The sequence below is a fragment of the Alternaria ventricosa genome (genome assembly GCF_023758065.1).
Source record: "Alternaria ventricosa strain BMP 2768 chromosome Unknown scaffold_7, whole genome shotgun sequence".
In the NCBI taxonomy this organism is placed as follows: domain Eukaryota; kingdom Fungi; phylum Ascomycota; class Dothideomycetes; order Pleosporales; family Pleosporaceae; genus Alternaria; species Alternaria ventricosa.
In genome coordinates, this window is record NW_026055687.1 from 501,836 (window position 1) to 526,229 (window position 24,394).

Genomic DNA, 24,394 nt, shown 5'->3' on the forward strand with positions numbered 1-24,394 from the left:
CTCCTCTCCATTCGAGGCCCCACCAAGGGGTAACAGGCTATGTGTCGCGTTGCTGCATACATGGTACAGTCTTTTACCAAGCAGATCGTACACTCGATAGCGTATTCTTCTGCCTTAGGTGTTGATTATGATCTGTCAACAATAAGCTCTCGTGGACACGCCATGCGACACAAAGCCTGGCATCCCCTGATACCCCTCAGATGAGCCTCAACGCGACCAGACACAAGCGCTTTGCCGGATCGTAGTTTGTACGCGACGACAGGCCCGCCTCCCCGTTAGCTTACAGCTGCTCCGGGTACTACGAGGGCTTACGTTCCGCATAGCTTCCGCCACCCGTTGGTGTTGTGGTGGCTCATGGTGGGAATTGCGGTGAGCTCACCCCATTCTCACGCGAAGAGACCCAGAGTCTGGAATGCGGTGGCTGAAAGCTGTTGAAGTGGACGTTGGGACCGCAAGTGCTAGCTCGTTTCAGTTGCGAGAATTGACCCGATCGCGCTACTCTGTGATTCGACCATCTGAAAATCAGCTCATTGGTGGCTTTCCAGTTAAGAGGTCTCGTCGATATGGGGTGCTGGGATATCGTTGCGTTAACCGATCGCCCGTATCGTCTACCCAGATTGTAGAGAACACAAGCTTAAGCCTAGAGGGCCAATCATTTGAGGGGTCTGCTTGGCGTGGCCTTATCGACAACAGAGAGCAAAGCCGCCGGAGGACTAAGTGGGACCGGCTTTGATGACCCCCGTCGTGAGACCATTTCCTGAGTAACCGAGTACAACCGTACTGGTGATGGTAGTAGTACTCGGTTGCTTGTAACCAGAAAGCCAAGCTCGTAGACTCGTTTACAAAAGGACCGATATGAAGAATTGGTCGTACGATAGTCGCGTGAAGACAACGCGATGGTGCGAAGCGATCCTCGTTCAAAGCCTTGATGACATTCATCTCTTGCATCTTTGCATCTAACCGACCTGCTAGTTGGGTAGATGATAGAAGGTTCGACTGGTCTAAACTCCAAGGTACCTGTGGTTGTCGATGCTGGGGTAGTGCCACATTCGATAGTTGGCTGACATTTTAGACGGGTGAAGTTTCGTACCATATCAGTAAGATTTGATGTACGATGAGGTGTTAATGCATATTCGAAAGACGATACTGGCTGAGTTTGACGACATGGCGGCCATGATTCACGTGAAAAGTGGATTATGGCGTACCTCAACCATACTGTGCAACGAAGACGATAGTCGTTGCATCCAACTAGATGATGAGTTGTCAGCAGGAGAAAACAGCTGCAGCCTGCACAAGCCCAACACGTGTTGTGTAAGAAGAGGATGACGCGTGGTCAGTGGATCTACAGCACTATCAGCCTACCCGACCGAAATTTGAAATACCAGAGTTGATGGTACCGTATCGAGGGGTAAATACTAACGTGGTAATGCCGAGACTCGTGCTCCGTATCAACGCTTGCTCCCTCCGTATGCGTATTTCCGGAGTTCTGGGTATAATCGCGTAAACTGCTGAAGTGAGCATAGCGCTTTCACATAGCGAGTAGCGAGTGGTTCACGTGGTGGAGTCTGGACGACGGAAGGCAGGCTAACGTTGAGCTTCGCCGTCAACGGCGCAAAGATGCGGGCCGCGCTTGCCTGGAGAGCACATGTCAAAATCTGAGGCCTAAATCGACGTGCGGCTGCTGACTGTGTCTGTTAGGCGCCCGACGACGCGATTCACGAGAGACGCTCCGAGCGAGGCGGACGACTCAGACAAGCTGTTCTCGTAAGTTCCGGGAATATGACCTCCCGCATGCGGCGCATACACTACAGTAGGCCATAGCAATGTCTAAATTGTCATCCGCTCTCGAGGCATGCACAGTTGTACTGCCGCTCAACTTCCCGAGAATGGGCGGCGGCACCCCATATCTTTTCTCATCTGCTGAACATCATCGTCGGGAATGTTGTATGCGACGAAAGCCCTGGTATTGGACTGACGGGTCCTGCAGGCCCATCGACCTGGTTCTTTGAATAGCGTTGTGACCTGTTCCCAGGCAGGATCATACCACGGTACTCGCGCATTCGGCTCGGTTTAGCAACCACGTCGCGTTAGAAGACCGGGGAACATGTCATGGGAAAGAGAAACCCCAGTTCGTTGCAGTCAGCGCCAAAATCTGGGGTTAGAATGCGCTATGCACTTCGAAGTTCTCGTAGATGTCAAGTGATGCGCCACCTGGTGGATACTTGTCTTTGTCTCGCCTCTTAATCAACCCCACTTGCACTGTGGTACAGAGCACTATCAGCGCGATAATTCGGTCGGTGGCTGCTGATACTGATGCTGTGTTACTGACATGCTTAGGCCAAATGTAGAGATGGAGGCCGAGTGGCATGAAAGTACATCAGGGCCTAGGCGCAGAGATCAGAAGAGATGGAGCGGCTTGTGTGAAAGGTAAAATTGCGCTGGTCGGCATCTCCCGTGGAAGAAAGGTACGAGTCGGCGACGAGACTCCAGGACGCAGGAACGCGTTCGGCAGATGTGAGTGAGGGTAGTGTATATGTTCATGAAGGAGTTCATGAGATTTTGTCCTGCAGGGGAGCGTGGGGAGGGCTCCGAGACGTCGCCGGGCCATCTGCCGGGTCCGCAATCGCAATCGCTCAACGTGATCTAGCTGATTTCGGCTAGCGCCAACGCTATCGAACATCTCGACCCCGGGGATGCGGCCGCCCGGCAACTGCCTCTAGCACGAACGCGGGAGTTGAATATGAGCTAACGGTCAGCTTCCGCATGGTCCCTGGTATCAATCGCATGAAGGGGATTGTTGGCATCGTCTTTGTTGTTGGTAATGCGGAAGTTGCGAGTGGCTTGCCGCCCACATGTCATGAGGTGGGTGGCTCATCGCAGTACCACAAGAAGCTGGTCTTGGGTAGCCTCTTCTGAATCATCAACAAAGAATCTAAGAGAAATTTCGAAGAAGGCCTTCGATGAGCGCTACTCAATAGTATAGCGCCCTTTTCCCTTAGATCTCGTTCACGGTGTTGTAGCCGGCAAGAGGACGAAAAGGCGATATTGTCACAGGCCTTACTCCCGCATTCCCCGTTCATGCTAAAGAATTGCATCTCAGACAAGGTTTCACTCCAGGGACCAAAGCTTGATAGTCGATAGAGCCAGGATTTCTCAAAAGCTACCATGACGCTGGGCATCTCTTGGCTGTGGACGAATAGGACTCGCCATTCACATTTCAATCGAGGTGTCATGTGCTTTTCGCATGAGCGGGATTGGACCGCACACCAGTTCGTGTATACCGCTATCGCAAACAGCAATTCGCGCTATTCAGTGTCAATTTTCGGAGATGGACGCATCTCGGTGACCGACGGCGAAAACAATGGCTTGTGGATATGGCCTCTTTCAAATTGGCGAGGTGATACACGTCCAGAAGCGTGCGTCTGGACGCTAGGTCTCACAGCCATCCTGGAAGCCACGATTTGTTCTTTCATCTAACTTCCTAACTCGAGAGTGAGGTCACGCGTAATGAATGTGAGACTGCCACACGCCGTTTGGCGGCTGTCAGAAACCGACTTCGCGCGATGATTGAGATCGAGAAAACAGCCACGACAAACGCCCACCGGCTAGAATTCACATCTTCTGCACGATACATACTACCTCTGCGCCTAGACTGATATATTTGACCTAGGGATTCGGGGCTACTGATTAACAAAGACATCCGACATCATCACCTTTCCAGTGTGCCACGCTTTCCGTTTTGACATCTGTCACACAGGATTAGGACTAGCATTCACCATCAGTATCTACCTTCACTTCGGTATAAAGCTCGTGTCTCCAACGCATCAATATCATCACCAGTACTTCACTTCTACCATCTTCACCTCTCTCTTCTACTCTCTATTCAAGATTCCCAACATGTTCAGCACCAACACTCTTCTTCTTGCCCTTGGGCTTGCTGCTTCCTCAGATGCTTTCTTCAGAATGTCTTGCCCGGGACGAACTGTCAGAGAGCGACTTGATCCCATTGTCAGCCCTGGAGCCGTTTCTGGCCATGTCCACACGATCTCAGGCGGAGCCGCCTTCAAAGCCTCCATGACCTACGCAGACACTCGAGCTTCCAAGTGCTCGTCATGCACGATCAAGGTAAGACAGTCACCTCGTTTTGGTGTGACATGACTAACGATTTGCAGGAGGACATGTCCAATTACTGGACGCCGCAGCTTTACGTCAAATACAAGGACGGATCCGGCTTTGCTCCTGTCCCGGTCATGGGTGACCCAGCCGACACCAACGGCGGCATGACCGTCTACTACCTTCAGCGTCGAGGCAACAACCAGACTGAGAAACTCCACGCTTTCCCGGAGGGCTTCCGCATGGTCGCCGGTGACCCATTCACTCGCAGCTACGACGGCAGTCTTGCCGCCCAGGGCATCTCATTCAACTGCCTTGGAGCGAACAAACCGGAAACTAACGGTTTCCCCGACTACCCATGCCCAGGTGGACTGCGAGCCCAAGTCTACTTTCCTCAGTGCTGGGACGGCAAAACTCTTGACCCTGCCGATCACAAGAGTCACATGAGCTACCCCGAGGGCAACGTATACAACAGCGGCAACTGCCCCGCCTCGCATCCTGTGCACATGATCTCGATCTTCTTCGAGATCTTCTACGACACTGCCCTGTTCGCGGACCAGTGGGTCGATGGCAAGCACCCCTTTGTCTTCGCTCAAGGAGATGCAACCGGCTTTGGCCTCCACGGCGACTTCCTAAACGGATGGGATGTGAAGGTACTTCAGAACGCTGTCGACAACTGCAACGACGCCGGGGGTGCCGTGGAAGACTGCCCAGCCGTGACCATGTTCACCGACCGAGAGTGCAACGACTGCAAGATCCCAGTATCGGTCAACGAGAAGACTAGTGGAAAGCTTGCTGCACTCCCCGGTTGCAACCCCGTCACCTATGGCCCGCAACGCGCTACACCAGGTAGCTGCCCGGACAGCACCACACCATCAACAGACGGCGGCTCCACCGACCACGACGACTTGACCGCCATTCAGGGCTGGGAGTACGTTGGCTGTGGCTCGGACAACGTGAGCGACCGTGCCATGAACGGTTCATGGACCTACAACGACTACATGTCCATTGAGATCTGCGTCGACTACTGCAATGCCCGCGGCTTCACCTACGCAGCACCCGAGAACGGCAACGAATGTTTCTGCAACAACAGCCTCAACCCCAAGTACGCACCCAAGGCCGGTATCTTGGGTTCATGCACCAAGTCTTGTGTAGGCAACGTCAACCAGATCTGTGGCGGTGCGAATGCGATGAGCATCTATCACAAGTGCTCTGGCGGCACTTGCCAGAACAACAACGATGGTGGTGCGGCGCCGGTGCAGAGCAAGGCTTCCGTGGCTGCTAGGTGGATTCCTTTGTCGACCCTGGCTACGGTCGCAAAGGCTGCAGAAGCTACTCTGGTGGTTTTGTATGGGTAGACGCGGCATGGATTGCGGACGAACCCTGCGATGTCCAATTAACGGCCTTGATATCTCCCTTTTAGGAGCTCTTTTCTCTGTAAGTCTGCAAGCGCATCAGATATATGATTGATGAATACAAAACATTCTTTCTACTTCACTGTTCTCCTAATTTGCTCTGCTGATGCCCTCGCAAGTGACTTCCATCCATCTAAGAAAAAAGTTTGATGTTCTTGGTCAGCTGTCATTTGACTTAGGAGGCGCAAGGCTATAGCGCGAACGGATGCAAGGTACCCGGCCGGCTAGCTTGGAGTGTGGCTCTAGTTTGGTTGTCAATATCACTAGTGCGCCAGCACCTTGATCAGAGTGGCTGTGCAACCAGGCTGGAATGACCCTTGCCTACCGGGAAGGCAGCTGAATCAACGCCCAAGAGCACAAAGTAAAAAGCATGGCTCGCCATTAACCGTATGGAGTAGGATACTGGCACAGAATCTACTTCGTGAAAGCGATGTCATAGTCTTCGCATCTAAGCAAAGTGCGTCCAGACCCTTGTCAAGGCTTATTTTCCGAGCCGAGTAGTTGCTGTTGGTGAAAGCGTCTTAGCTCCGAGCTCCGAGACGGCGGTAACATGTCACTCTCGTCATATTGCTTTCCCAGTATCTCCCTCTCAGACGCACCATCCTCAACCTCATAGGGATCGAGCATTCCGTGTTCTTGTAGTTCGAATTCGAAGTCTTGACGCGTTGCCGATGGTCGATTTGCTTCGAAACTTTCGACAAAAGATGGGGCGACGTGCCTGAGGAAGAGCCGCAAGGTTGGGAGGGAACCGGTAATGATGATAAGACTAGCTTCGATGAGGCTAACGGAGCTTGTCAGCGAGGGATGCAAAGAGCTGACGCTCGGCGAAAGCTGCGCACTTACATCCACAGACTAGGGTAAACAGTGTCCCAAGAGGCGTCTTTGGAAGTCAACATTGGAGGAAGTAATGCGACACGCACCGCACTCGTCACGCATGTACTAGCATATGAGTCAGTCATACTCGCGTACCTGGAGCTGGAAGCTTACATCGAGCCAACACCGAAAATGCCTATCACCATGATCTTCCGCTCCTTCGACATGTGCAGTCGCAAAACCATGGGTATAGGTAGGATGATGACCATGATATCTGTGATGATGTTCAGTACCCCAGTAGCGATGTACAACGCCGCTTTGTTCAAGCATTGCCCTTCTGTGACGGTCACGTCGATGTTCTTTGCAAACGGTTCGCATGCTGCGAGTAAAGAGATGACGATGCCGACACAGGATCCGACGACAACGAATATGGTGAAGTAGACTCCAGCGCGGAAGCTGCGTGCGGGGCTCAAGTTGAGATAGAGACAGAGGAAGGACAACTTTGCGAAGGCGAGAGCTGGCGAGTACAGCACAGTGGTCGTCAGCGTTATCTAGAGTCCTGGAAGTCAGCGAACGATGCTGCCGAGCTTGCCGACGGGAGACCGACTTTTGCGATAGTGTTCAGTTGATGACCGGTAAGTTCCCAGGCATGTACACCGATCAAACCTGCGGGTGCCCTATCTGCGATGCTGTTGTTAATCTCGTTCTATAGAACGAAGAAGCAACGGGCAGAACTTACAAATGATGAGTGACTGTACAGGTATGGCAAGGACCTGCCAATCGACGACCAGCTCATGTCAGCCATGAGCTTTCATCGACAGAAGAATCGTGACCACCTACCCAGGCAAGGAGCAGGCAATCTGGCGCAGCTGTTAGTAAGGATGCACTGCGTGAATGGGGAAGACTTACAGTCGTCAGACGACAGTTTCTTAACTAATACAACTTTGGTGTACGCTCGAACAGCCAACAGAAACGTGGAAATAACCGTTCCCACGATTCCAATCCAGAGGATAATGAGTTCACCTCGTCTTTGTGGGTTCTCGAGATCTACCACATAGTCGTCTGGTGCGGGTACAATTGGCTGGGTGAGATCCGCCATCTTCCTGCGAGATTGCTTGCTGTGGAGGCAGCCCTCAGTTGGGGTGCATTAAACAGCAAGACGGGGGCATTACTTCGATTTGAGTCTCACTGTCTCGCAGGATTCGAAACAAGCTTATTTGGCAGATCCAGCCAAATGGTAATCCACCTAAGCGAAGCAGGTTGATTGATCCGGACATTTCATGTGCCGCTATTGTGAGCGAGGCTGAAAGCATAATGCAATGCGTCCCGTCCATACTGTCCCCTGTAATGGCAATGATGAATCTTGATCTAACTTTATCGATAGCGCAATCCTTCCGACTCAGCTTGCAGACGTGTTGAATCCCAGTATCGTCCATCACATCTTTGTGCGCCTGTCTCAAAGTCATCTCCATCGAGTACCTAGACTTTACTCGTATCGAATTGCCTTTCAGTTACTACAAGGCGATATACGGTGGCTTGAATTAGAGGTCCCGATGTGTCGCACAGCCGAACTGCCGTGGCATTGCTGCCACGCTGCTAGGGAAATCCTGCGGGACCAGGCCACCTGGGCAGGAAAGGGGAACATGCGCGAAGGATGCAGGCGAACGAGTTGCGGGTCAATCATCGACTCAGCCGTGTCGGTACTCGATCTCATTGGATCGAGAGTCGTGTCGCTTGATAGACGGCAGAGCCGCGACGGTGTTATTCTTCCATGGGGATGCCGCCCGCAGCCGTGCTTCCGTGGACACCAAGAAATGGCTGCGCGTTACTTGATTGGAACTAGCGCGAACTTCATCAGTAAGTTTCTCCGATGGATGCTGCTCCTGCCCCATTTTCTCCATGATCACGATACCTAGATTCGCCATAAACCTCACGGCAGACTCCAGATTCGATGTAGTCGAGTCAATGCCGTCGGTACGGAGGCATCCGCCGCAATGATCCAAAGAGTGTAGAGATCATTTTCGGCTGCAGCCATCCGCGACCTTGCAGACTCGGTCAAAGAGCTTTCACACCTTCGGCGGGCATCTAGTCCACCTATGGGATCAGTATCATATGGCTGATGACCCGAATTTTCACAAGTTTCTGAGCTGTTTCGTCCTCCTCGTTAAGGTCCACTCACCGACTGTTCTTGCATCATGTTCTGTCTGAGCTGGGCCTTGGTCGCCGCGACCCTGCTCAGCGCAACGCGCGCCCAAAACGAATCCTACTGTGTAAGCTTTATGTTGCCTTGGGATGCTGTTCTGACTTTTCTCAGTGCACAGCTCTGACTCAGAGTCCTGTAGCCAAGCGCGTAACCTACCCTGGTCAAAATGCGTACGACGCTAGCATTGCCTCTTACTTCGATGGAAAGAGCAGACTGTCGCCCAGCTGTATCGTGCAGCCCACAAACGCCGAGGAAGTGGCTACAATTGTCAAGGCTCTTAAGACTGCCAGCACGCAGAAGACTTGCAAATTTGCCGTACGATCTGGTGGCCATACTCCGATTCCTGGCGCCAACAATGTCGACGATGGCGTCACAATTGATCTGCTGAACATGAATGGAACCACCTACAATGCCGAATCCGAGGTGGCAAGCATCTTACCAGCGGCGAGATGGGGCTCTGTCTACGCAGCTCTTGAGCCATTAGGACGTATGGTAGCCGGAGGTCGAGGCAGTACCGTCGGCGTTGGTGGCTACCTACTGGGTGGTGGCATATCTCACTACGCACCTCGCGTTGGATTGTCATGTGACAACGTGATCAATTTTCAGGTCGTCCTTGCCGATGGTCGCATCGTGAATGCCAACAAGACGTCCAATGCTGATCTCTTCACCGCTCTCAAAGGGGGTAATAGCAACTTTGGCATTGTAACACGTTACGATATGGAGACTTTTGAGAACGAAGATCTCTGGGGAGGTATCGTCTCGTGGCCTGCATCCACCGTCGATCAGCATTTCAAGTCGCTCGTCGACTTTGGTCTCGACCCTAACAGGGATCCAAACGCTGCTCTGATCCTGTTCCAAGGATACTCAACAGCCAGTCCAGTGAACGTCGTGAGAGCTGCGTTCGATTACACCAAGCCCGTGGCTCGCCCAGATGCCTACCGCGAGTTTCTCGCCGTCAACAACACCCTCAGCGATTCTACCAAGATCCAGCCAATGAGCGCGATTGCTGCCGAATTTGGTAGTGATACGACCAAGCGGTATGTCTCCGCTGTCTTCGATGTGAGACTGTCGCTAATACAATCAACTAGAGTTCAATTCCGCACCCTCTCATACAAGATTGACTATGAGACACTTCAAGAGACAGCACGGCTCTACGATATCATGCTTACGGAGCTTCGAGCCAAGGCGTCCGGCCAGTGGCGCATCTCATGTTTACATCAGGTTTTTGCCACAAGCTACACGGCAAATAGTACAGCGAGAGGCGGCAACGTGCTGGGGTTGGAACGTTACAGCGAGAACTTCATCATGTACCAGTCATATTTGCTTTGGTCTGAAGCGAAGGATGATGACTTGTTCATTAGTCAGGGCAAGATGTTGACCGACGGCATCCAGAAGTTTGCCACGGAGAAGGGCACAGCGGTGGATTATCTGTACCTCAACTATGCCGATAAGGACCAGGATCCGCTTTCGGCTTACGGTGCAGACAAGGTTGCGTTTATGAAGAAGGTCGCGAAGAAGTACGATCCAACTGGTGTGTACCAGAGATTACTTCCGGGAGGGTTCAAGATTTCTCAAGTGTGAGGGTCACAAACCTACTACAAACTACAAACCTCAAATATATTACCCGATTAGGAAGTTCTCAGAAAGCGTCGATTATAGCAAGGTATGTTCAGGCACCTCAGTGTCGTGGAAGACCTGCAGACCCTGCTGTCGTCGGCGCGAGGTTTGCCATGTCCGCTGTGAGTTCATTGGTCAATCGAATCGACTTGGCTTGGAACTGGTTATTTCGCGAATGAATTGGTGTAACAGCTTCCATGTGGATGCGTGCAAACCTATCTTGAGACAAATATACCTTGCTATTGCAGATGTTCCGATGTTCCATCGATGGCGGTGGATCGCGCAGCGACTTTACTATGAATGGCTGCCCCGCGCAGCTAGCGACGCCAACCTCGTCGCGTCGCGTCGCGACTTACAAACCTCATTTAGCTGCAATGACCTGATCCGCTACATGCTGGCACAACTCAACAGCCGGCTGTTTCTTCAAGATGACGAACACAGGAACCTCAATGCCGAATTGCTTGAGGAACCAGTACCTCAGCTCAACCGCAATGAGCGAGTCAACACCAAGCACATAGGCCGGCTTGCCGACGTCGAGATTCTCCGCCGGTATCGACAGCGACTTGCTCAGCTTTCCAAGTAACGCCGACGTTACAATCTGCCCAGCCTCCTTCGCATCAGCGGCCGCCTTGATGAGGGCGAGGTAGTCGACCGCTGCCGCTTCGCCTTCGCCACCGGCCCCGGTGCCGTTGACCAGCTCGACTTGACCCAGACGAAGGAGGTTCTTGAACAGCGGCTTACCCACCCAGTGCAACACCCCATCCTGGAACATCCGATACAGCTTCGAAGGCTTATCATGGATATTCACCACCTGCGCCGCGCCGCCGGCGCAATCGTATCCAGGATCACACAAGACATCCAGAATCGCCATTAGCTGCTTCTGCGTCAGCCCGCCCAGCCCAGCGCGCAAACTCTTCGTCACGTCCTCAAAGTTATCGCTCGCCCACCCAGCCTCTAGCACCAAGCCGAGATCGAACGAAACGCCCTTTAGCCCACTGGCGGCACGGTGCCGCGCGAGTGCATCTTCGAAAGTGTTGCCGGCTGCATAGTTGGCTTGCGCAGGGTTGCCGATGATGCCGCTCATGGAGGAGAGGAACACCATAAAGTCCATATCCTTCGGCAGGAGCTCGTGCAGGTTCCACGAGCCTTGATATTTGGGCGCCAGTGCGCGGTGGAACTGCGAGACGGTCATGTTAGAGAGCATGTTGTCCGACAATACCATCGCCGCCTGGATGCAGCCCTTGATCGGCGGCAACGTTTTGCTAGCCTCCTCGAGGGTGCTCTTGAGGACCGCGCGGTTCGAGATATCCGACGCCGGCGCATGGACTACGACGCCTTGGGCCTCCATCTCCTTGATGAAGGCGATCACATCGGCGCGCCCAGCTACGCCTCGCGACGAGGTGACGAGGAAATGCCGTGCGCCGCGGGACGCCATCCAGCGCATGATCTCGCGCCCCAAACCGCCCAAACCGCCGCTAATAACATATGTAGCTTGCCCCTCAAATGCGTACGCCGGCTTCTGCGCGGGCTGATACACGACCACATCTCCCGACTTTTCGAAATCGATGACCGCCTTCCCTGCAATCTTGCCGCCCTGCAACGCGCGCATCGCGTCCTCAATCTTACTCGGCGCAAACGCATGCAGTGGCTTGGGGTTGTGAAGCCCAGGATTCGCCGCGAACAGACTAAAGACGTCGTCGAGCACGAGTTGCATCAGGGGCTTGTTCTCGGCGTACATACCCGCGACGTCGACGGCCGCGAAGGTGACATTGCGCAGGAAGTGGCCCATCTCGAGCGTGTTGTTGGCGAGGATATCAGCCTTGCCAATATCGATGAAGCGACCGAAGGGCGCCGTGCAGCGCCATGAGTGCTGGAGGAGTTCGCCGCCGAGGGAGTTGAGGACGACGTCGACACCGCGATTAGCTGTGGCATGGAACACATCGTCGACGAAGCTCGCCTCTCTGCTGTGGAAGATGTGGTCGTCCGCGAGGCCGTACAGCTCCCGGACCAGCTGGCGCTTCCACTCGCTTCCAACCGTGACGAACACCTCCGCCCCACGCAGCTGCGCGAGCTGTATAGCAGCCTGTCCCACCGCACCAGCTCCGGCGTGAATCAATACACTCTCGCCCTTGCGCAGCCGTCCCACATAGTCGAAAGCATACACAACCGTAGCCCATACAGCAGGAATGGCAGCCGCATCCAAGAACGAGATGTCTTCGCGTGGGATCCTACGCGTCGATGCCTCGTCGCAGCGTACGTAGGTTCCGCAGCAGCCACCTGTCGAGAAGATGAAGTACATGACGCGGTCGCCAGGTTGCAATGTGCAGTCTGGTCCGGCGCGGATAACGGTGCCGGACCCTTCGAGACCGAGACCATCACCTGGCACTTGTCCCAGGGAGATCATCACATCGCGGAAGTTGAGGGAGGCAGCTGCTACTTCGATTTCAACTTCACCGGGTTGCAGCTCTGTGCTGGAAGGTATTGTCTCGGTATAGTACAGGGTGTCGAGTAAGCCAGGCTGTTGGATGGTCAAGTTGATGCGCGGTTTCGGGGATGCTTGGCCAAGCGTGAGAGCGACTTTCTCGGGAAGCTTTGCGCGCGCGGCAAGGGTCTGATTAACGCTCTTCTGTGGGACGATTCGCGGAATGTGGATGAGGCCGTTGTGCACTGCGAACTCGGAATCGGCGTCTGCGCTCTTGTCTCCTATCTTGTGGAAGTGCTCCAAGAGGCGGACCACATGGCTCGCTCCCTCAGCGGGGTCATTGGTCTCCAAACTCAGGGTGACGAAGGCCTGATCACCCCGCTCAGAGCAGATACTTCTCGAGAAACCGACTGCCATCTCAGCGGCAGGGTTGCCAGCACCAGGACTGCCGCCGCGTGTGAGCCAGAGGACTGTCTTAGCGTCCAAGCTGATCTTTTTGAGGGCTTCGAACTCGGGTTCTGCTATGGTGCCGAGGATGGAAGTATCGAGCTCGAGCAAGCTGATGACTCTGGTGCTGCTCAAATCCAATTCAGCGGCAATGAGACCTTCGAGAGTATGTGTCTCAGTCTTGCCGATCCACGGCAAAGTAGTGAGCTTCGCCATCAGCGTATCGGCAGAAGTAGCCTGCGCAGCATCCGCGATGATCACCCACCTTTCAAGCGCAGCTTGAACCTCAGCCTCCTCTGGCCTCGTTGCGACGAGCGTTGAGACACGGTGCCGAGGTTTGTACTCGTTATCCCTAAACACCATGTCGACACCTGAGAAGCCCGCCGTCTTCAGCGCAGCATTCCATCCTTCTTCGGTCAAAATCGGACCCAGCGCCTCGTCTTCTCCGGGTACGGCGTCAACATCTTCGCCTTCCCACCAATGGCCCTCGCGCATCCACCACCCTGGAAGCAAGCCGAAGATGATGCCGTCGCGGATGTTGTCGACTGTGGTCTCCATCATGATGAGTTTTCCGCCAGGGCGCAGGAGAGCGTAGAGATCGCGGAGACACTTCATGAGATCCGATGTGGTGTGAATCACGTTGCAGGCCATAATCACGTCGTAGCTGCCGAGCTCGAAGCCCTGGAGAGAGGGGTCGATCTCTAAGTCCAGTTTGGCGAAGCGCATATGCTTCTCTGCGAATGCGAACTTCTCGCGAGCCTTCTCAAAGAAGCCGACTGAGATGTCGGTGTAGGCATACTCGCTGAAGCGCACCAACTGATCAGCCTGAAGGCCTTCATCATCTACCAAAAATGGTAGCACTTTAGAAGTGGCACTGCCAGTCCCTGAGCCAACCTCGCAGATCCTGAGCTGAGGATTCGCGTGTGCAAGGATGTTCATATACGCGCCAGCCTTGCGGTAGTGGCGCGAGTAGAAGTCGCAGTGGTAGAAATCTGTCCCTGTGTTAGTCTCTTTGTTTCCATCTCCACAGTATGTGTTGTTGAGCTTACCATTAGCAAGATTGCCTTCGAAGATAATCTGCAACGCATTGTCCGTCCCTGTCAATATCCCATAGAGATGTTCACCAGCCTTCTTGACAAGCTTCTGCGTCGGCTCGTTGTCCGCTTCACGCAAGACATCCTCGATGCTCAAGTCCTCCAATCCCCGCGACGCCAATGTGTACTTCTCCCTATTTGCACGGACCTTGCGCAGGAAGTCCACATACTTGGTCAAGTGGTTGTCGAACGTCACCGGCTCGCCATTCTCGATCTTATCAAGCGCTTGCTCGATGAAGTATAGTGCGATAGCGTCCGCGCGATCGACAGCCTCCGCATCCTTGGGGTCGGGTGAGAACTGCGGGTCGCGCGCGAAGAGCGCCTTCAAGTATGTCTCTGTCTCGGCTTTGCTTAGCAGCGAGAGGTCGGGCTTGAAATCAATGCCGTACGAGAAACAACTTGCACCATCATCGTCACGCGTACTGCTACCTGCGCCGGCAATGACAGTTCCACGCTCACCCTTGGCAACAATGACAGGCTCGCCTGTCTCAGCAAGCAACGTGCTGGCATCCCACTCGAACTCCCTGAACGTGCGGGCCACCTCCTTGGTCGCGACATGAAGCAGCGGGTTGTCAGGCAGCGTGAACAGCTTGTGCGACACCCACAGGTCCTTCAGGTTGCTGAACATCAGCGTTGGAATTGGCTCCCATCCACCCATACTCAGTGAAACGAAGCCCACATGGAATACCGAGTCGAACGTTGTGGGATGAATGACACACGGGTCCTCGGCGGCATACGGCATACTCTTCGCATAGTCCCGAAGCGCAAGAGTACCAGTCGCACACCCGTTGCGGGAGTACTTGATGTCTCGCAGGCCCTGGAAGTACGGTCCATAGTCGAATCCAGACTTTTTACTCAGGTTTTCGTACAGCTGACCACTCTGTACGCTCAACGTACATTGCTTCGCGGCGCTTGTGTGCTCCTCGCCCACAGCTTTCGCCCATCTAACCTTGCGTGCGGTTGTTTCTGGAGAAGGCTCGGCCTCCTCTAGCTCGACGCGAATGCTACCGAATGCGCACTCAATCCACTCATTCCCGCCAAGAGTGAAGACACGCCAATCATACACGCCCTGCGCGGCATCCTTGGCTGTGTGCCGTCGCGGTTGAAGGTAGATCTTCGCCTCAGTGCCCTTCTCCGTCTCGTTCACGGGGATAGAGCGCATGAACCGAATGTTTTCGAGCTTGTACCCGCTGATTGCGGCGTTGGGCGGAAGCAGCTGCCGCGCAGCTTCGATGGCCATGACCAGCATGCCCGTGCCGGGGTAGAGCGGCGAGCCTTCGAGCGCATGGTCAACGATCCAAGGAGCTTCCGCGAGGCGTATCTTGTGATGCCAGGTGGGTTGAGCTGAGTTGAAGTCGTTTTCGCGTAGACCCAGGAGAGCATGTCGCCGGAAGGGGCGCTGGGAGTAGAGGGCGCTGAGACGGGGTTCGTCCCAGTAGAGCTTGGCCCGGGAGAAGGGGTAGGCGGGAAGATCTGTTAGTCGCTTTGGCTTGGCTGTAGGCTTGAGAGTGGCTTGGTTGGGCAAGTTGAGGTCGATCGGGAGGCCAGCGCTCCAAAGGGCGCCGATGGTTTCCAGGAGGGTGCGGACGTCAGGCTGACGAGGGTTGAGCACAGCTGCGTACGACCATTTTTCCTCGCCTTCGCCTAGGTGCTTAAGAATATCTTTGACGGGGCGTCGAAGAGCGGATTGAGGACCGATCTCGACGAAGAATTTGGAGACCTGCTTCTTTTCGCTTACCAGCGCTGTTACCGCGTCGGTGAACAGGACTGGGGAGAGCAGGTTCTTCACCCAGTAGCTCGGGCTCGCAAGACCCTCCAGTGTGATGAAGCTGCCTTCGGTGGATGAGAAGAAGGCGACAGTACTCGGCTCCTTGCCTTCCTTTACCGGTGCGCGTATCCCAGCTAGTAAACCCTCATACTCCACCGCGCCATCGCGCAACGCCTCGGAATGATACCCAATCTTCATAGTCAGTTTCCGTGCGAAGATCTCATCAGCATCCAGCGTGTCGAATAAGCGCGAGATAGCCACTGTGGGACCTGACAACGTGACGTTGATAGGACTGTTCTCGCATGCGACAGTCACCGCTGGCTCGGCCTTCAGGTATGCCTGGACAGCCTCCTTGCCCAAGCCCACAGACATCATCGTTGTCGACTCTCTCGCGGGGTCAGAGGCCAGCTTGTCGGCCACAACACCGCGGAAGTAAGCCACGCGCCATGCGCTCTCGCGATCTAGACCACCCGCACAGTACGCAGCCGCGATTTCACCGGACGAATGGCCAACGATGGCACGGGGAACGATACCCCATGTGCGAAGTAGATCGACGAGCGCCACTTGAATAGCTGTACAGAGAGGTTGTGACAGCGCCGGCTTGGACACCTGACTAGCCTCCTCACTCTTCTTAAGCTCTTCTAGCACAGACCATGTGCTACCAAGACTGGTGAGATAGGCTTCGCAGTCTTCAAGACTTTGACGAAAGACGGGATAATGCAGCAGACCGGTGGCCATACGCGCATACTGCGCGCCTTGACCCGTGAACACGAAGGACAAGTCTGGAGCGGAAGAAGTACTGCTGAAGACGCTCGGCGAGATGAGTGCGGTGAGGTCATCGGTAGGGGAGGAGAGGACGGCGAAAGACCTGAATTGGAGAAGAGATCTGTGGGAAGAGAGCGTGTGTGTTAGACCTGAGAGGAAGTTTGCGCTGTTCGTGACTTCTTTTGATGAGAGGAACATCTGGAGGGCTTCTGCTTGGCGCATTGTGCCGTCGCTGTCTGCGGCTGAGAAGGGGATGATAGCGTAGGGGGTTGCGGATGCGAGGGTGCCGTTGCCGTTTGTGTGGCCATTGGTTTGTCCGTTGGTATGTATGGACTCTCCAACAGATTGGTGCAAGCCTTGAAGGCCATGGGTGCGCAGGTAGTTGTACGCGTCGTCGAGGATGACATGGGCGTTGCTACCGCCGTAGCCGAAAGAGGAAACGGATGCCCGGCGGATTTCTGTTGCTGGCCATGGGACTGCCTCTTTGGGGAACGCGAGCTGCAAATCTGCCACATCGATAGCAGGATTCGGCTTCTCAAACATGGCGATTGGCGGAATCACCGCATTTTCCAGCGCGAGAACGGCCTTGATGACACCAGCCATACCCGAAGCACCCTCCAAATGACCGATATTCGCTTTCACAGAGCCCATATAAAGCGGCCTATCCACCTTACGGCCATCGCGGAAAGCTTGTCCTACAGCAGCTGCTTCAATAGGATCACCGACCGGCGTGCCGGTTCCATGGGCTTCAACATAGTCGGTATCCTCAACGTTCAGTCCCGCAACACGATACGTATCCCGCAGCAAATCCAGCTGGGCCTGTTGGCTCGGCTGTGTGATACTCGGCGTCCTGCCATCCTGATTCGCACCAGTTGCCCTAATGACCGCCCTGACAACATCGCCATCCCTCAGTGCCGCATCCAGCGGCTTGAGCAAGACGAAGCCAAAGCCCTCGCCTCTAGCGTACCCATTCGCCTTGGCATCAAAACTATAGCTCTTTCCATCCACGCTCAGAAACCCGCCGTTACTGAGCGCAAGCGCCTGGCTCTCCGGTGTGATAAATGTGTTTGCGCCGCAGACAAGCGACATCTTGCTCTCTCCCGCAAGAATACTCTGCGCACCAAGATGCAGCGCGTACAACCCTGATGAACAAGCCGTATCGACCGTCAAACTCGGCCCTGCGAGATCGAAGAAATGACTGATGCGGTTACTCAGCATGGACGACCCATTTGCTGTGGCGTGATACCGGGACTGCGCACTAAAGTCTCGACCTGTTATTGTCTCGCCATCGCGCGAGAAGGAAGCGCAGTAGACGGATGTGGGAGAGCGAGAGAGTGTTTCCATCGGTATTCCGGCATTCTCAAATGTGCGATAGGCGCCTTCGAGGAGGCCGCGTTGTTGCGGGTCGAGGACTGAGGCTTCCGCGTAGGACATGTTGAAGAAGGGGGCGTCGAAACTGCGGGGGTCTTCTTCCATGAAATGGGCGTGGCGGATGCGTAGGCTGTCTAGGCGGTTTGGGTCGGGGTGGTAGAATGCTGTTAGTCCAAGTTAGCTTGGGGTCATTTTTGCTTCCGTGGAGAGAATAGTTGCATACCATCTATGTTGAAGCGGTCTGCGGGTATCTCTTTAGACACATTTCGAGCACTCATTATCAATTCCCAAAATGAGGAGGCAGATACGGCGTCGCCTGGGAACTTCATGTTCATGCCGATGATTGCTATGGGTGTTGTCTTGTCGGTAGTAGCCATGATTGCGGTATTTGGTATGGTACTCAAGCTTAACGTATACAAGCTTTTCCAACGTCTTGTAAGCTTCGTGCCAGGTGCAGATGCTCCTAGACTTAACAATAAAGTTTGTGGAAGATTACCTGGGATGGTCGCAAGTACAGTTGAAGTCTGGGAATTCGATATGTACAAGCTCGTTTCGTTGGGCAGACAGTGACCAAGCTTTGCTAAATACAACAGGCGCCTCGCCGAAAACCGCTTTCATCATGGTCATGACCCATGAGTACCTTCCTTGTCTCAAAGGACCAGAGTAGCTACCATAGTGTCAAGCACATTACCGTATGTGGAGACGCTAATCCGGTCAGTACCGCATGCGATTGTACCTACCTCGGTGGCTGTTGAACCGGCCGGACTCTATGAACTGTGGCTAGGGCGTAATCCGGTGGCTAGGTATTACTCCGGTGGTTAGGCCATAGCTCGGTGGCTTTACGTATGAAACGAGTACGATGCAGGGACCCTGTTGACCCACAAATAAAAACACCTCACCCTTCGAGGGCTCACCGCTGCCACTAAAGTCGTCCAGGTGGTAACGTGTTCAGATAATGGGTCCCAAACAGTATCTCCGAATTCCAACACAACGCAGTCGACATGTCTTTGTGGGACCGAATCAACAGTCGCCTGACCTTCCAAAGCGGTATAGGCTTCATGTACCGCCAACTGTTCATGCATCCTCCGCCAATCGCAGCAGAAGTCACTCTTGAAGGCCAAACAGCCATTATCACCGGCTCGAATACTGGCCTCGGTTTCGAGGCAGGGCGACAGCTCCTCCAGCTAGATCTCTCTCGGCTCATTCTAGCCGTTCGATCCCAGACCAAAGGCGATGTCGCAGCAGAAGCCCTCCGCAAGGAATTTCTTCGCGCTGAGATCGAAGTCTGGATCTTAGATATGGAAGATCCCGAATCTGTCGCGGCATTTGCCAGAAGATGTCAGACTCTGGGTAGAATTGACATAGTCGTTCTGAATGCCGGCGTGCAGAACAAGGACTACGCTGTCTCGCCCAAGACTGGAAATGAGCAGACTTTCCAGGTCAACTACCTCTCGACTATCATGTTGGCAGTGCTTCTCCTGCCGATATTGAGAGCCAAAAGCGGTTCGGCAGGAAGGCCAGCGAGGCTCACGATAGTGACATCGACCACGGCGTATTTTGCGCATTTTGACAACCAGCGACCAATCCTGCCGCAGTTCGACGAGAAGTATGACGTTACTAAGTGGTATGCGCGCGAGAAGTTGTTGCAGATGTTTTTCGTGAGGAAGCTGGCATCGCTGGTAAACTCCGATGAGGTGCTTATCAACACAGTTTGTCCTGGGCTGGTAGGAGAAACGGAGATCTGGCGTACTTTGAATACGAACGCTGTCATGAGGTATATTTTGATGGTGTACTTCGCTTTGTTTGGTAGAAGCTTGGCAGAGGGCGCCAGTACGTATGTCCATGCTGTAGTGGTCGCAGGTCGAGAAAGCCATGGATGCTTCTTGAGTGAGTGGGGAGTACGTCCGTAAGTCGAAAAACCGCAACGATGTACTTGGACTGAGGGCTTCGCTAACACTGTTGTAGTTATCCTGTTCTGATGTATTCAAAGCGTGGCGACGATCTGGAAAAGAAGATTCTGAGCGAGACCAGGCAGATGTTGGAATCCATGAACGTTTCGCATACCCAAATGCATGGCTTTTAGTTAGGAGAGTCAAACTCAAGTCACTATATCGCAGTGCCAAAAGAATCTGACGTCATCAAAACGCAAACACCTCTTTCCGCATCGAGTATTCCTACTAGCGAAGTCGAATAAGTCGTAAGCATGTTGCGTAGCTGCAAACTAGTACGTAAGAGGGGTGGTAGCTGCACTCGAGTTATTGAAGACAAGAAATGTTGTTGTTCGCGACGCGACAGATGGCGGGACGAGGTCCCTGCCAAGCCCACGGAGCCTCGGCTCCAGCCTCCGAGGTTTCTGCCTTACACACGCCTGGACAGACGATACCTGCGCTTCATCGTAAATGCCACCTCAGCTGTTCCAACACCAGATCTCTACCCCGAACTCAATCTTTCTTGTCTGAGAGCAAGCCTCACGTTCAAGGGTGGGTGCACGTAAGATGCGCGCACGCGTTGATCGTGCCATGGCTTCTCGAGCCATTCGCGGTCAACGAGCTCAACATCGTACCGCCACAGAAGCCGGGCCATTATCTGCTTTATCTCGGCATGCGCCAAACTAATTACACAGCCTCGGTCAGCAAATATATTCGCATGGATACAGGAGACGAATTGTCGAAGAGGAGCTGACCTACTTCTGACCGATACAGCTGCGTTTTCCTGTCGAGAAGGGCTGGAATGCCGCTTTCTTATCCGCTTCGAAGCGAGGATCTCCGAGCCAGCGTTCTGGAGCGAAGACTTCCGGTTCCGCGAAGTTAGCTGGGTTATGATACATCGCCCAGTGCCAAATGTCCACGCAGGTCTAGGTTTTTCCCATTGCAATCAGCGATGTGCTCACAAGTCCACAGAAGGATTTGTGGGAATGCTTTTGAGACTTACCCCTCCAGGCAGAAAGTGCCCCCCAACGACCTCGCCATTGCGCTGAATCAGTCGTGGCACTGAGCCTACGGCAGCCGGATGAATACGCAAGGTCTCGTCTATGACAGCCGAGAGGTATCTGAGACGCTGCGCGCTGAGGAGTGTGATCTCTTCTTCGCTATCGAAAGATGCGTCGATCTCTTTCCTTAGCTTACCGAGCGACGCAGGGTGGGTGCAGAGGAGATAAGTTGCCCCAGCAAGTCTGACTCAAAAGATGGTCAGTACATTGATACTTCCAAATGGAATGGACAAGAGAGGAAAGGCTCGTCATACGCAACTGCAGTTGTTTCGGACCCGGCTACGACGAAGATGCTCGCGTTATGGCAAATTGCCTCGAAGGAAAGGCCCTATCGCCCAATCGTTAGATTCACGAGCAGGATTGGGACCAAGACAGCATTTTGGATGCACTCACGCATTTCCCTTGAGCATTGTCGGATTTCATCTCTTCAATGAAGTCCGGCCGGCTGGGCTCCAAAGCTAAACGCTTCGCAACTTGAGTACGCATGAACAGATTATGCTTCGCAATGATCTTCTTGGCAAACAGTCTAACGAACGGGCTTATCATCGCCTCCAACAACGGATATGCCCGCCGGAAGTGTGCCATGTCATGCTGCGCAACGAAGAACTCCAATATTGTCGCAACCCATGGATGAAAGTTCCTCCGCTCCATATTCGCAAAAGACTCGCCGAAGCTGAGATCGCCAATGACATCAAACGAGAAGAAGTTGAACCACTTGGCCAGGTCCAGGCATCGACCTTCGACGCAGTGCTCTCCAAAACAGCTGAAGAGTTGGTCGATGTGGTGGCGGATGATACGCTCCTGGCGCTGTATGCCTTGCCCGGAGAACGCGGGCGCTAGCAGACGACGTTGATGCGTGTGAGATTCTGTGTCGGCCCCGATGATGCCTGAGGCGACTTCGGCTACAAAGCCTGGGTGCTTGAGGTTCTCTAGCTGACCGGGCTTACGATGCCCGTACACCTCTTTCCATGCTGTTGCGTGGAGGCATGACACTGAGTCTGGGCTTGTGCGGACAACGTCGCCGTACCTCTTGTGCAATGCCAGGACCTGTTTGTGCGGCGTGCTCGACCATGACATTAACAGGAGTGGGAGTGGCGATACAGACCACAGGAAAGGTCCGGGCACTTTCCTAAGTGGGTTAAAGTAGAGATTGTATACGACGGACCATACGGTATGCCCAAAGACCTGTAGCGTATGTCAGTAGAGGTATTCTACGTGTCAATCGTCCGGGGTTAATACGGCGCATAGGGCTGCTTCTAACGATACCCAGAATGAGAAGAGCTCCTGATGCTCAGTGAGCGTATCAAAAGGCCATGTCCTTGCGGAGCCCATTGTGCGCACAATGAAGAAAGCTTGTTATCAACGCTCTTTCGCAGTGTATACGAATACGAAATACGGGTTGTGTCAGCATCCCATGCACTGGAGAAAATGATTGCCGAGGTCGACAGCTCAACACCCGTAGTCGCGACGTCAACTATGGAAGAGGGTTGCACCGAACCTTACATTGCATGCCGTCTCGCTGCCCCCTACACCGGCTTAGTCGTGGTCTCCAACCAGGATCATGCATCTGCGGTGGAGTAGTGCAATGATCCCACCCACGCTCAGTGAGCCCTTCGACTTATTGACGACTACAAATATCCGGTCGCCGTTGTTGCACGTCAGCCAGCACCTAAGGTACCCACAGAGGAGCCGACGCGGCCGACAGACGATTTGGTCACAGAATCCAGATCAGCCATGGCGGTGTGAGGCTGAGGCCGAGGAACGTTCCGACAACAGCAACTAGCAGTTTATGTACGATGATACACGCTCGGTAGATTTCTAGTTGCATTCTGCGGCTATAGTGACAGAGGCGCAGGGAACGGCCCGAGCATGTCTTCAGTCTGTACTAGTACGCTTTGGATTTCGGTCTCTACGCGCACGGACGCGACACCCTCCAGCTAGATCGGCGGTGGCTGGGGTATCATCTCAACCACCGCCGACTCCGTCTTTCCATGCCTCACCACCGACGCGATCATCAGCCCCGCTTTCGCAGCAAGCTCGGCAAACGCCTTCTCACTGCGCACCTTTCCGCCGATGTTTAAGATGAACATGTCGACGGTGCTAGTGTATACACTCGGCTGTTCAGGGCGCAGATACTCAGCAATCAACACGCGCGAGTCGTCCGCGCAAGCCGCACGCACGTTCTTCAGAATCTGAAGAGCTTCGTGGTCGGACCAGTCGTTCAGGACGCGACGTATGTAATACACGAGAGCACCTAGAGGGGTCCGTCAGCTCGTTTCCCAGCGCATGTATCGTGTATCCCGAAAGGATAGAACTCGTTTTCCGTACCTTTGGTGGGCTGTTCCCCAAAGATGCTGTGCCCAATCTTCTTCACCGGGCCCAGAACAGCAGAATCTTGGTGCTCTTCCTCCGCCTCAGCGATGACATGCGGCTGATCCTGCAGGACACACCTGTCGGCAGGAATGGCAGGCGTCTCCTCCAAGATAGCCTTCAACGCCTGACCTTTCCCTCCGGCAACATCAACGATCAGCTCCCTCTCCGAACCGACGTTCCCTGCGGCAAATGCAGCTACCCAGCCAAAATCATACACACCCGTGACAGGAATGTCACCGTCAATGGCCATGGCCCCATTCATCCTTGTGGCCAACCCCGGGATCGCCGCCATGATTTCATACGCTGTCTTATCGGGCATGCCCAGCGCAAATCCTCCCGGGGAACGATTCGATCTAGCCGGCTCAGCGAGCCCGTTCGCCTCGAAGTAGTCTGTCCACCGCGTCGTTGGCCCCATGAAGAAGTCGAAGAGGTACGAATAAAATTGCGCGACGCGGGGGTCAGTGAATGCTTTTGACGCCGGTGTATGCGCCACACGACCAGGCTCCGGGCTAGTCAGCATGCCGATAGCGAGAAAGAAGGCTGTGAAGCGCTCCAGAAGTTTGTACTCTATGCTCAGCTTTTCCGTGAGGTCTTTGAGAGAGATTCCCTCTTCTGGAATGGCGTCGAAGATGCCGTGCTCAACGAAGACGCGCAATACGCCCATCTCGGCCATAGATGCGAAGTATTTGCCGATTGGCGTCTCAGCCAGAGAGAATTCGGCAGCCATGTTTGGATACTGGATGAATGAGAAGCAACACTGAACGGAACGCGATGGTTGGTCGAGAGAATTCACGATTGTGCGAAGACGTCGAATAAAGCTACAGAGCCAAGAGATCGTGCACGATAAGCAAGAGTCCCGGTCCTGCGAATTAAGTTTGTGTGGAATGCCTGTACTGGCAACGCCTCATTCCCGTCATGCGAGTGACCGCACTCGACATTACAGTAGCCCAGCTAGGTTTCCCGGTATTGTACAAAAGCGAAACACGAATCAGAAGCCCAAGAGA

General features: G+C 54.0%; 6 protein-coding genes across 6 annotated transcripts; 3 read left to right on the top strand and 3 right to left on the bottom strand.

Annotated features, from left to right (window-relative positions):
• Positions 1-3,963: 3,963 nt before the first annotated feature.
• J4E93_004921 (uncharacterized protein) lies at positions 3,964-5,471 on the top strand (the record flags this gene model as incomplete). Its single annotated transcript, XM_049342845.1, has 2 exons — positions 3,964-4,125; positions 4,173-5,471. 2 exons carry the CDS (start codon positions 3,964-3,966, stop codon positions 5,469-5,471), a joined length of 1,461 nt encoding a protein of 486 aa, XP_049199845.1.
• Positions 5,472-8,536: 3,065 nt separating this feature from the next.
• J4E93_004922 (uncharacterized protein) lies at positions 8,537-10,125 on the top strand (the record flags this gene model as incomplete). Its single annotated transcript, XM_049342846.1, has 3 exons — positions 8,537-8,611; positions 8,656-9,581; positions 9,633-10,125. 3 exons carry the CDS (start codon positions 8,537-8,539, stop codon positions 10,123-10,125), a joined length of 1,494 nt encoding a protein of 497 aa, XP_049199846.1.
• Positions 10,126-10,522: 397 nt separating this feature from the next.
• On the bottom strand, positions 10,523-18,405 carry J4E93_004923 (Type I Iterative PKS; the record flags this gene model as incomplete). Its single annotated transcript, XM_049342847.1, has 3 exons — positions 10,523-14,022; positions 14,080-18,192; positions 18,252-18,405. 3 exons carry the CDS (start codon positions 18,403-18,405, stop codon positions 10,523-10,525), a joined length of 7,767 nt encoding a protein of 2,588 aa, XP_049199847.1.
• Positions 18,406-19,029: 624 nt separating this feature from the next.
• Positions 19,030-20,111, top strand: J4E93_004924 (putative secondary metabolism biosynthetic enzyme; the record flags this gene model as incomplete). Its single annotated transcript, XM_049342848.1, has 2 exons — positions 19,030-19,652; positions 19,994-20,111. 2 exons carry the CDS (start codon positions 19,030-19,032, stop codon positions 20,109-20,111), a joined length of 741 nt encoding a protein of 246 aa, XP_049199848.1.
• A 1,254-nt stretch (positions 20,112-21,365) lies between these two features.
• J4E93_004925 (uncharacterized protein) lies at positions 21,366-22,349 on the bottom strand (the record flags this gene model as incomplete). The annotated part of the gene is made up of 2 exons (XM_049342849.1): positions 21,366-22,202; positions 22,284-22,349. The coding sequence occupies 2 exons, from the start codon at positions 22,347-22,349 to the stop codon at positions 21,366-21,368; spliced, it is 903 nt and encodes a 300-aa protein (XP_049199849.1).
• Positions 22,350-22,954: 605 nt separating this feature from the next.
• On the bottom strand, positions 22,955-24,117 carry J4E93_004926 (uncharacterized protein; the record flags this gene model as incomplete). The annotated part of the gene is made up of 2 exons (XM_049342850.1): positions 22,955-23,271; positions 23,346-24,117. 2 exons carry the CDS (start codon positions 24,115-24,117, stop codon positions 22,955-22,957), a joined length of 1,089 nt encoding a protein of 362 aa, XP_049199850.1.
• Between the last annotated feature and the right edge of the window lie 277 nt (positions 24,118-24,394).